This window comes from Oncorhynchus gorbuscha, linkage group LG11 (assembly GCF_021184085.1).
Source record: "Oncorhynchus gorbuscha isolate QuinsamMale2020 ecotype Even-year linkage group LG11, OgorEven_v1.0, whole genome shotgun sequence".
Taxonomy (NCBI): Eukaryota; Metazoa; Chordata; class Actinopteri; order Salmoniformes; family Salmonidae; genus Oncorhynchus; species Oncorhynchus gorbuscha.
This window is the reverse complement of record NC_060183.1, coordinates 79780261-79792924: the sequence shown is the minus strand read 5'-3', so window position 1 is coordinate 79792924 and position 12664 is coordinate 79780261. Positions and strand designations below refer to the sequence as shown.

The window sequence follows — 12664 nt, the reverse complement described above, 5'->3', positions numbered from 1 at the left end:
AGATGAAAACAGAGAGAGTAAGGACCGAGGAAGGGAGATGAAAACAGAGAGAGTAAGGACAGAGAGAAGGGAGATGAAAACAGAGAGAGTAAGGACCGAGGAAGGAGATGAAAACAGAGAGAGTAAGGACAGAGAGAAGAGAGATGAAAACAGAGAGAGTAAGGACCGAGGGAAGGGAGATGAAAACAGAGAGAGTAAGGACAGAGAGAAGAGAGATGAAAACAGAGAGAGTAAGGACAGAGAGAAGAGAGATGAAAACAGAGAGTGTAAGGACAGAGAGAGAAGAGAGATGAAAACAGAGAGAGTAAGGACAGAGAGAGAAGAGAGATGAAAACAGAGAGAGTAAGGACAGAGAGAAGGGAGATGAAAACAGAGAGAGTAAGGACAGAGAGAAGAGAGATGAAAACAGAGAGAGTAAGGACAGAGGGAAGGGAGATGAAAACAGAGAGAGTAAGGACAGAGAGAAGAGAGATGAAAACAGAGAGAGTAAGGACAGAGAGAAGAGAGATGAAAACAGAGAGAGTAAGGACAGAGAGAAGAGAGATGAAAACAGAGAGAGTAAGGACAGAGAGAGAAGAGAGATGAAAACAGAGAGAGTAAGGACAGAGAGAAGGGAGATGAAAACAGAGAGAGTAAGGACAGAGAGAAGGGAGATGAAAACAGAGAGAGATGAAAACAGAGAGAGTAAGGACAGAGAGAAGGGAGATGAAAACAGAGAGAGATGAAAACAGAGAGAGATGAAAACAGAGAGAGTAAGGACAGAGAGAAGGGAAATGAAAACAGAGAGAGTAAGGACCGAGGGAAGGGAGATGAAAACAGAGAGAGTAAGGACAGAGAGAGAAGAGAGATGAAAACAGAGAGAGTAAGGACAGAGAGAAGAGAGATGAAAACAGAGAGAGTAAGGACAGAGAGAAGAGAGATGAAAACAGAGAGAGTAAGGACAGAGAGAGAAGAGAGATGAAAACAGAGAGAGTAAGGACAGAGGAGAAGAGAGATGAAAACAGAGAGAGTAAGGACAGAGAGAAGAGAGATGAAAACAGAGAGAGTAAGGACAGAGAGAAGAGAGATGAAAACAGAGAGAGTAAGGACAGAGAGAAGAGAGATGAAAACAGAGAGAGTAAGGACAGAGAGAAGGGAGATGAAAACAGAGAGAGATGAAAACAGAGAGAGTAAGGACAGAGAGAAGGGAGATGAAAACAGAGAGAGATGAAAACAGAGAGAGATGAAAACAGAGAGAGTAAGGACAGAGAGAAGGGAAATGAAAACAGAGAGAGTAAGGACCGAGGGAAGGGAGATGAAAACAGAGAGAGTAAGGACAGAGAGAAGGGAGATGAAAACAGAGAGAGATGAAAACAGAGAGAGTAAGGACCGAGGGAAGGGAGATGAAAACAGAGAGAGTAAGGACAGAGAGAAGGGAAATGAAAACAGAGAGAGTAAGGACCGAGGGAAGGGAGATGAAAACAGAGAGAGTAAGGACAGAGAGAGAAGAGAGATGAAAACAGAGAGAGTAAGGACAGAGAGAAGGGAGATGAAAACAGAGAGAGTAAGGACCGAGGGAAGGGAGATGAAAACAGAGAGAGTAAGGACCGAGGGAAGGGAGATGAAAACAGAGAGAGTAAGGACCGAGGGAAGGGAGATGAAAACAGAGAGAGTAAGGACCGAGGGAAGGGAGATGAAAACAGAGAGAGTAAGGACAGAGAGAAGGGAGATGAAAACAGAGAGAGTAAGGACCGAGGGAAGGGAAATGAAAACAGAGAGAGTAAGGACAGAGAGAGAAGAGAGATGAAAACAGAGAGAGTAAGGACCGAGGGAAGGGAGATGAAAACAGAGAGAGTAAGGACAGAGGGAAGGGAGATGAAAACAGAGAGAGTAAGGACCGAGGGAAGGGAGATGAAAACAGAGAGAGTAAGGACCGAGGGAAGGGAGATGAAAACAGAGAGAGTAAGGACAGAGAGAAGGGAAATGAAAACAGAGAGAGTAAGGACAGAGAGAAGGGAGATGAAAACAGAGAGAGATGAAAACAGAGAGAGTAAGGACAGAGGGAAGGGAGATGAAAACAGAGAGAGTAAGGACCGAGGGAAGGGAGATGAAAACAGAGAGAGTAAGGACAGAGAGAAGGGAGATGAAAACAGAGAGAGTAAGGACAGAGAGAAGGGAAATGAAAACAGAGAGAGTAAGGACAGAGAGAAGGGAGATGAAAACAGAGAGAGTAAGGACAGAGAGAAGGGAGATGAAAACAGAGAGTAAGGACAGAGAAAGAGATGAAAACAGAGAAGTAAGGACAGAGAGAAGGAAATGAAAACAGAGAGAGATGAAAACAGAGAGAGTAAGGACAGAGAGAAGGGAAATGAAAACAGAGAGAGTAAGGACAGAGAGAAGGGAGATGAAAACAGAGAGAGTAAGGACCGAGGGAAGGGAGATGAAACAGGAACTAGTGTACTCGTATCCTAAATGAAGCAACCTAAACAGGAACTAGCGTACTCGTATCCTAAATGAAGCAACCTAAACAGGAACTAGCGTACTCATATCCTAAATGAAGCAACCTAAACAGGAACTAGCGTACTCGTATCCTAAATGAAGCAACCTAAACAGGAACTAGCGTACTCATATCCTAAATGAAGCAACCTAAACAGGAACTAGCGTACTCATATCCTAAATGAAGCAACCTAAACAGGAACTAGTGTACTCATATCCTAAATGAAGCAACCTAAACAGGAACTAGCGTACTCGTATCCTAAATGAAGCAACCTAAACAGGAACTAGCGTACTCGTATCCTAAATGAAGCAACCTAAACAGGAACTAGCGTACTCGTATCCTAAATGAAGAAACCTAAACAGGAACTAGCGTACTCGTATCCTAAATTAAGCAACCTAAACAGGAACTAGCGTTCTCATATCCTAAATGAAGCAACCTAAACAGGAACTAGCGTACTCCTATCCTAAATGAAGCAACCTAAACAGGAACTAGCGTACTCGTATCCTAAATGAAGAAACCTAAACAGGAACTAGCGTACTCGTATCCTAAATTAAGCAACCTAAACAGGAACTAGCGTTCTCATATCCTAAATGAAGCAACCTAAACAGGAACTAGCGTACTCCTATCCTAAATGAAGCAACCTAAACAGGAACTAGCGTACTCGTATCCTAAATGAAGCAACCTAAACAGGAACTAGCGTACTCATATCCTAAATGAAGCAACCTAAACAGGAACTAGCGTACTCATATCCTAAATGAGGCAACCTAAACAGGAACTAGCGTACTCATATCCTAAATGAAGCAACCTAAACAGGAACTAGCGTACTCATATCCTAAATGAAGCAACCTAAACAGGAACTAGTGTACTCGTATCCTAAATGAAGCAGCCTAAACAGGAACTAGCATACTCGTATCCTAAATGAAGCAGCCTAAACAGGAACTAGCGTACTCATATCCTAAATGAAGCAACCTAAACAGGAACTAGCGTACTCGTATCCTAAATGAAGCAGCCTAAACAGGAACTAGCGTACTCGTATCCTAAATGAAGCAACCTAAACAGGAACTAGCGTTCTCGTATCCTAAATGAAACCAAATGAATTCAGGTTGAGGTGTTGGAGAGGGAGACAAGCTTCAACTATGGTCGTGTGGAGGTGTGAGAAGGGAGCGATGGAAGGACCAGTTCTAGGTGGGATGAATGACCACAACACATAAAAGGTTTCCTAGAAGAGAACCAGTACCGGCGGTGAACATGTTGGTTAAAAGGGAGTTTTTGCTCTCGGCAGAGTCCAGTTGAAATTCCTCATCTTTCATCTGGAAGCCTGGATAACAGAAAATGGAAGGGACTTGAAAACCTCCCATCATGACTTCATTAAGCCCCGAGTCTCATTGCCTACATCAATTGTATTGGAATTGTAAGCACTGCTATAGAACATTAAATGAAGATAAAAAAAACAAACATGGGCTTAGGTTTGATTTGATTTGACGTCAGAGCGTGAACATTTTAATTATTCGTTGCGTTGATTTTTATTATCAATATTTAATTGTCATTTGCTTTTTTAACAAACAATGCCAGATGTCCCTCCCTCTCTCCCTCCCGCCCACCACCCACCCAACTACCCCTAGCAACCACACACCCCACTACCCCTAGCAACCAGCCACCCAACTACCCCTAGCAACCAGCCACCCAACTACCCCTAGCCACCACCCACCCAACTACCCCTAGCAACCAGCCACCCAACTATCCCTAGCAGTACCACAGTCACAGGGGTGTCAAACTCACTCTGCCTCCGCAGGCCTCATTCAGTCTTTACAGAGGTCTGGAGGGTCGTATTCAAAATGTGTTATATTTCCTTGCAGTCAAAATGGACCAAACAATTGTCAGTCAAAATGGTGAGAAAAAAATAGCCCTCTAACCATAGTTTGGGGAATTTTTTATGCTCCTTGACCCTCTAGCTTTCATTTCAGTGATTGTTAGCAACCTGGACCGAGTGAAAATACTGTATAAATGTAGGTCCAATATTATTTATACACAGTTTTCATTTATTTTTTAAATGTATATAGATGGTTTTATTTATTTTTTGGATCCCATGGGCCGTATGTTTGATACCCCTCGTCTACAATATATTACTTCTTAGAAAGTTGAATAAGTGAAACAATGAAAACAAAATAACAAAAGAAAAATGAATCAATTACAAGAGTAGGAAAAAACAAGAAACAAGGAAGCAGCAATAAATAGCGAAACCAGAAATCATCAGTATCGAACACCACTTCCTGAGTTCCAAATCTATATATATATGTTACCGTGTTTTTACACATTTACCGCAACATATACATACGACTCTGGTCTTACCACCGAGTGTGCCTACCAGAGTTGGGCGTGGTGGGTGAGTTGGCCTGGCTGTTGTGGATGGCTGCTGCCACAGCGTGGGTTGCCGTCACCGCTGTCTTGGCTGCATAGAGGTTAGCCTCCTCCTGGAACTTGCCGATGTTCTTCTTGTACCGGATCCTCTTGTTGCCGAACCAATTGGACACCTGAGTAGGACATCGGCAAGTTCCAGGAAAGGGATTAGAGAGAGAGAGAAAGAGAGAGAAAGAGAGAGAGAGAGAGAGAGAGAGAGAGGGAAGGATGAGAGATAAAGGGGAAATAATGTAGTGAGTCAGACATTGTCCACCATTTTGAAAAAAACATGACTTCAGGTTGTTCCCGCCCCTGGAGAGGAGTAGGAGGAGTCAACCGAACGTGAGACGAGGTGCAACCAAATGAATCAAAAGGAGCATTCTGAAGTAAACAAAGAGCGACTCTTGCTCACAATTAAAATCTTGATGTTTTATTGACCTAATTCTGAGTTAAAGTCGTGACGTTTCGGCCAGTCATGATTTCAACTCAAAATTAGATAAATAAATAAAGCATTGTGGACGAGAGTCGCTCATATTCCAGTGCCAGAGTCTGCAACGACCAATCAGGACTGTCGTGTGGATGGCCAGCCAACTATCACCAATCTTTCTACAGCTGTCACCAAAGATGAGTATTCCATCTAGGAGAATAATATTTGGACTAAGCTACTGTCTAATGTCAATGTTGTGGCCATAGAAATAGAACACTGTATTTCTATGGTTACCGAGGCTCATGCATTTACAACACATTTACAGCAAGTCAGTTAAGAACAAATTCTTATTTTCAATGACGGCCTAGGAACAGTGGGTTAACTGCCTTGTTCAGGGGCAGAACGACAGATTTGTACCTTGTCAGCTCGGGGATTCGAACTTGCAACCTTTCAGTTTCTAGTCCAACGCTCTAACCACTCGGCTATCCTGCCACCACTACACTCTAACCACTAGGCTACCCTGCCGCCTCTACACTCTAACCACTAAGCTATCCTGCCACCTCTACACTCCAACCACTAGGCTACCCTGCCGCCTCTACACTCTAACCACTAGGCTACCCTGCCGCCTCTACACTCTAACCACTAAGCTACCCTGCCGCCTCTACACTCTAACCACTAAGCTACCCTGCCGCCTCTACGAGACTGGCCTTTCGGGCAATGTTCAAATACGAACATTCTATCGTTAATGAGCTCAAAGAGATCATTTTATCCTGATTCAATAACCTCCATAGCTATCATCCAATCACAATGTTTATGCAAATTAGACCGAAAGGAAAACATTCTAACTTAATGCATGAATTTGATTGGAAACATTCTAACATTGGGCATTCTAATACATGTCATTGTAAAGATAAACATTGGAGCGCGGGGAGAACACAGTATTTCCCTTTATTGCACTCTGTGAACACTGTAGCCTATTTTGTATCCAGCAAGCAAGAGCAAGGTCCTTCTTTTCTCAAATATATATATTTTTTAATTTCTCAAAATAAGAGACCAAACTATATTGATACGTCTGGGAAAACGGATCGGGCTAGGCTACTGGTTCAAGAGCTGTAAGGAGAATAGAGAGAGGAGGAAAGAGAGAGACGGCTAGTGGAGATGCTAGTGGAGAGGCTAGCGGAGATGCTAGCGGAGATGCTACTGGAGATGCTAGTGGAGATGCTAGCGGAGATGCTAGTGGAGAGGCTAGCGGAGATGCTAGTGGAGAGGCTAGTGGAGATGCTAGCGGAGATGCTAGTGGAGATGCTAGTGGAGAGGCTAGCGGAGATGCTAGCGGAGATGCTACTGGAGATGCTAGTGGAGATGCTAGCGGAGATGCTAGTGGAGAGGCTAGTGGAGATGCTAGCGGAGATGCTAGCGGATATGCTAGTGGAGAGGCTAGCGGAGATGCTAGCGGAGATGCTAGCGGAGATGCTACTGGAGATGCTAGTGGAGATGCTAGTGGAGATGGTAGTGGAGATGCATGAATTAAGCAAGAAAGGAACCGTGAAGACATAGAAGACACAAGATTCGAACTGAAATGGGACATTGCTTTATCTCAACCTCCCATAGACAACCAGAAATACAGAGGCAGAGGTTGGAGAGGTTGGAGCAGGGGACTGTTACAGACAGATAGAGGTTGGAGAGGGGACTGTTACAGACAGATAGAGGTTGGAGAGGTTGGAGCAGGGGACTGTTACAGACATATAGAGGTTGGAGAGGGGACTGTTACAGACATATAGAGGTTGGAGCAGGGGACTGTTACAGACATATAGAGGTTGGAGAGGTTGGAGCAGGGGACTGTTACAGACATATAGAGGTTGGAGCAGGGGACTGTTACAGACATATAGAGGTTGGAGAGGTTGGAGCAGGGGACTGTTACAGACATATAGAGGTTGGAGCAGGGGACTGTAGCTCAGTTGGTAGAGCATGGCGCTTGTAACGCCAGGGTAGTGGGTTCGATCCCCGGGACCACCCGTACTTAGAATGTATGCACACATGACTGTAAGTCGCTTTGGATAAAAGCGTCTGCTAAATGGCACATATTATTATTATTATTATATAGAGGTTGGAGCAGGGGACTGTTACAGACATATAGAGGTTGGAGAGGTTGGAGCAGGGGACTGTTACAGACATATAGAGGTTGGAGCAGGGGACTGTTACAGACATATAGAGGTTGGAGAGGTTGGAGCAGGGGACTGTTACAGACAGATAGAGGTTGGAGAGGGGACTGTTACAGACAGATAGAGGTTGGAGCAGGGGACTGTTACAGACATATAGAGGTTGGAGCAGGGGACTGTTACAGACATATAGAGGTTGGAGAGGTTGGAGCAGGGGACTGTTACAGACATATAGAGGTTGGAGCAGGGGACTGTTACAGACATATAGAGGTTGGAGAGGTTGGAGCAGGGGACTGTTACAGACATATAGAGGTTGGAGCAGGGGACTGTTACAGACATATAGAGGTTGGAGCAGGGGACTGTTACAGACATATAGAGGTTGGAGAGGTTGGAGCAGGGGACTGTTACAGACATATAGAGGTTGGAGCAGGGGACTGTTACAGACATATAGAGGTTGGAGAGGGGACTGTTACAGACATATAGAGGTTGGAGCGGTTGGATCAGGGGGACTGTTACAGACATATAGAGGTTGGAGCAGGGGACTGTTACAGACATATAGAGGTTGGAGCAGGGGACTGTTACAGACATATAGAGGTTGGAGCAGGGGACTGTTACAGACATATAGAGGTTGGATCAGGGGACTGTTACAGACATATAGAGGTTGGAGGAGGGGACTGTTACAGACATATAGAGGTTGGAGCAGGGGACTGTTACAGACATATAGAGGTTGGATCAGGGGACTGTTACAGACAGATAGAGGTTGGAGAGGTTGGAGCAGGGGACTGTTACAGACAGATAGAGGTTGTAGAGGTTGGAGCAGGGGACTGTTACAGACATATAGAGGTTGGAGAGGTTGGAGCAGGGGACTGTTACAGACATATAGAGGTTGGAGCAGGGGACTGTTACAGACATATAGAGGTTGGAGCAGGGGACTGTTACACTGGGTGCCTGTGGAACAGTTATTGTCGGAGGTTATGTGCTGTGCTCAAGGGCACAACGGCAGGCGATAGCATCTAGGATTTGATACAGGCAACCCTCCGGCTGCCAGCTTGCTTCCCGTCAAATGATTTCCTCATCAGACCTGGCATTCGAACTGGAAACCCTCCGGCTGCTGGCTCACCTCTCTACCCGCTAGGCTACCTAGCCTAAAACACAATCTGTGAGAGACAGATAAACAGAGGAAGTCATCTGACCTCTGAGAGAGGGGGAAGGAGAAAGATGGAGAGAAAGAGAAAGAGAGAGAGTACATATGAGAGCACAGAGAGGGCACAGGAAGAGGGAGGGTGAGAGAGGGATAGAGAGAGAGAGAGAGAGAGAGAGAGAGAGAGAGAGAGAGAGAGAGAGAGAGAGAGAGAGAGAGAGAGATACAGCGAGAGAGGTCGATACAGTATAACAGAGAGAGCACAGAAAGAGGGAGGGTGAGAGAGAGAGAAAGAGACAGAGACAGAGACAGAGACAGAGAGAGAGAGAGAGAGAGAGAGAGAGAGAGAGAGAGAGAGAGAGAGAGAGAGAGAGAGAGAGAGAGAGAGAGAGAGGTAGATACATTATAACAGAGAGAGCACAGAAAGAGGGAGTCTGAGACGTATTGCTCCATACCGGGACCTGACAACTCCGGCCTCTCCCCCCAACTCACCAGAGAGAGAAACCAAACAGCTGCGCTCAATAATTCACTAGCATCTCCTCTCCTCCGCTCCTCCTCTCCTCCTCCTCACCCCAGGCCAATAGACTCCCCCCTGTCAACCACGTTAGATTGATGTTCTGTCTGAGATGTTCATACAACCTAATGGATAATGTCTACTTCAGAGACTCCCACTAACTCAAACAAAGCTGTAAAATAAGACAGCCAAAAGGTTGGTAGATCTGTCCGGCAGGCTACAGGTGAGGGGCTCTGATCCATTGAGAGTGACCACTACCTGTATATGTGTAGTGACATATCCATGGTGCCCCTTCTTCTTCCATACGAAGGGAGCCAGTGCCTGCTCTGTAGTCTGCTCTGTAGTCTGCTATGTGGTCTGCTCTGTAGTCTGCTCTGTAGTCTGCTCTGTAGTCTGCTCTGTAGTCTGCTCTGTAGTCTGCTCTGTAGTCTGCTCTGTAGTCTGCTATGTAGTCTGCTCTGTAGTCTGCTATGTAGTCTGCTATGTAGTCTGCTCTGTAGTCTGCTCTGTAGTCTGCTCTGTAGTCTGCTCTGTGGTCTGCTCTGTAGTCTGCTCTGTAGTCTGCTCTGTAGTCTGCTCTGTAGTCTGCTCTGTAGTCTGCTCTGTAGTCTGCTATGTGGTCTGCTATGTGGTCTGCTCTGTAGTCTGCTCTGTAGTCTGCTCTGTAGTCTGCTCTGTAGTCTGCTATGTGGTCTGCTCTGTAGTCTGCTCTGTAGTCTGCTCTGTAGTCTGCTCTGTAGTCTGCTCTGTAGTCTGCTAGTCTGCTCTGTAGTCTGCTATGTAGTCTGCTATGTAGTCTGCTCTGTAGTCTGCTCTGTAGTCTGCTCTGTAGTCTGCTATGTGGTCTGCTCTGTAGTCTGCTCTGTAGTCTGCTCTGTAGTCTGCTCTGTAGTCTGCTCTGTAGTCTGCTATGTAGTCTGCTATGTAGTCTGCTCTGTAGTCTGCTATGTGGTCTGCTATGTGGTCTGCTCTGTAGTCTGCTCTGTAGTCTGCTCTGTAGTCTGCTCTGTAGTCTGCTCTGTAGTCTGCTCTGTAGTCTGCTCTGTAGTCTGCTCTGTAGTCTGCTCTGTAGTCTGCTCTGTAGTCTGCTCTGTAGTCTGCTATGTGGTCTGCTCTGTAGTCTGCTCTGTAGTCTGCTCTGTAGTCTGCTCTGTAGTCTGCTCTGTCATCTGCTCTGTAGTCTGCTCTGTAGTCTGCTCTGTAGTCTGCTATGTAGTCTGCTCTGTAGTCTGCTCTGTAGTCTGCTCTGTAGTCTGCTCTGTAGTCTGCTCTGTAGTCTGCTCTGTCATCTGCTCTGTAGTCTGCTATGTGGTCTGCTCTGTAGTCTGCTCTGTAGTCTGCTCTGTAGTCTGCTCTGCAGTCTGCTCTGTAGTCTGCTCTGTAGTCTGCTCTGTAGTCTGCTCTGCAGTCTGCTCTGTAGTCTGCTCTGTAGTCTGCTCTGCAGTCTGCTCTGTAGTCTGCTCTGTAGTCTATGTAAAACTGCATGCAACTGTCATGAAGACTGTTAGTGGTTGTCTGTGCACGTGCATGTATGTGGCTGTGTGGATTTATTGAATGTTTTTTCTATACATACAGTGGGGCAAAAAAGTATTTAGTCAGCCACCAATTGTGCAAGTTCTCCCACTTAAAAAGATGAGAGAGGCCTGTAATTTTCATCATAGGTACACTTCAACTATGACAGACAAAATGAGGAAAACAAATCCAGAAAATCACATTGTAGAATTTTTTATTTATTTATTTGCCAATTATGGTGGAAAATAAGTGTTTGATCACCTACAAACAAGCAACATTTCTGGCTCTCACAGACCTGTAACTTCTTCTTTAAGAGGCTCCTCTGTCCTCCACTCGTTACCTGTATTAATGGCACCTGTTTGAACTAGGGTTTGAACTAGGGTAGCCTAGTGGTTAGAGTGTTGGACTAGTAACCGGAAGGTTGCAAGTTCAAATCCCCGAGCTGACAAGGTACAAATCTGTCGTTCTTCCCCTGAACAGGCAGTTAACCCACTGTTCCTAGGCCGTCATTGAAAATAAGAATTTGTTCTTAACTGACTTGCCTAGTAAAATAAAGGTAAGATAAAAAATAAATAAAATAAAAATAAAAGACACCTGTCCACAACCTCAAACAGTCACACTCCAAACTCCACTATGGCCAAGACCAAAGAGCTGTCAAAGGACATCAGAAACAAAATTGTAGACCTGCACCAGGCTGGGAAGACTGAATCTGCAATAGGTAAGCAGCTTGGTTTGAAGAAATCAACTGTGGGAGCAATTATTAGGAAATGGAAGACATACAAGACCACTGATAATCTCCCTCGATCTGGGGCTCCAAGCAAGATCTCACAATGGTCAAAATGATCACAAGAACGGTGAGCAAAAATCCCAGAACCACACGGGGGGACCTAGTGAATGACCTGCAGAGAGCTGGGACCAAAGTAACAAAGCCTACAATCAGTAACACACTACGCCGCCAGGGACTCAAATCCTGCAGTGCCAGACGTGTCCCCCTGCTTAAGCCAGTCATAAGGTGAATGCACCAATTTGTAAGTCGCTCTGGATAAGAGCGTCTGCTAAATGACTTAAATGTAAATGTAATGTCCAGGCCCGTCTGAAGTTTGCTAGAGAGCATTTGGATGATCCAGAAGAAGATTGGGAGAATGTCATATGGCCAGATGAAACCAAAATATAACTTTTTGGTAAAAGCTTGACTCGTTGTGTTTGGAGGACAAAGAATGCTGAGTTGCATCCAAAGAACACCATACCTACTGTGAAGCATGGGGGTGGAAACATCATGCTCTGGGGCTGTTTTTTGCAAAGGGACCAGGACGACTGAACCCGTGTAAAGGAAAGAATGAATGGGGCCATGTATCGTGAGATTTTGAGTGAAAACCTCCTTGCATCAGCAAGGGCATTGAAGATGAAACGTGGTTGGGTCTTTCAGCATGACAATGATCCCAAACACACCGCCGTGAAAACCTTGTGAAGACTTACAGAAAATGTTTGACCTCTGTCATTGCCAACAAAGGGTATATAACAAAGTATTGAGATAAACTTTTCTTATAAACCAAATACTTATTTTCCACCATCATTTGCAAATAAATTCATAAAAAATCCTACAATGTGATTTTCTGGATTTGTTTTCCTCATTTTGTCTGTCATAGTTGAAGTGTACCTATGATGAAAATTACAGGCCTCTCTCATCTTTTTAAGTGGGAGAACTTGCACAGTTGGTGGCTGACTAAATACTTTTTTTAGCCCCACTGCACATACATCTGTATATCTTGTCCCATGTGAACAGTAGCCTGCCACTGTGTATTGAGAAAACATAGATTATTATCATAGAACATGGACATACGACAACAGGAAAAACACAGAGCAGATGAGGAGAGAGATCGTAACATACCTGTGACACTGTGATGGTGGTTCCCACACCCTGAAGGCAGAAAAGAATGGGCTTTTTACAGCATATGACAGGTCTGCACTCAGGCCACACCCCCTCCCCCAACACAAAAGAGACAACATTTCACATCAGATGCTTTACGGCTTAACAACA

At 45.0% G+C, this 12664-nt stretch overlaps 1 protein-coding gene across 5 annotated transcripts in view; it reads right to left on the bottom strand.

The window, feature by feature from the left end:
* Positions 1 to 12664, bottom strand: part of LOC123989536 (pre-B-cell leukemia transcription factor 3-like) — a 138606-nt gene that overhangs the window by 16599 nt on the left and 109343 nt on the right. For 2 of the 5 annotated variants that reach the window (XM_046290611.1, XM_046290617.1), the window contains exons 6-8: positions 12515 to 12544; positions 4842 to 5007; positions 3714 to 3794 (exon numbers count right to left, since the gene is read on the bottom strand). In XM_046290611.1, the coding sequence (XP_046146567.1) occupies positions 3714 to 3794; positions 4842 to 5007; positions 12515 to 12544 (277 nt within the window). The remainder of the gene's footprint in view (positions 1 to 3713; positions 3795 to 4841; positions 5008 to 12514; positions 12545 to 12664) is intronic. The other 3 variants (XM_046290615.1, XM_046290612.1, XM_046290616.1) reach the window with 3 other exon arrangements.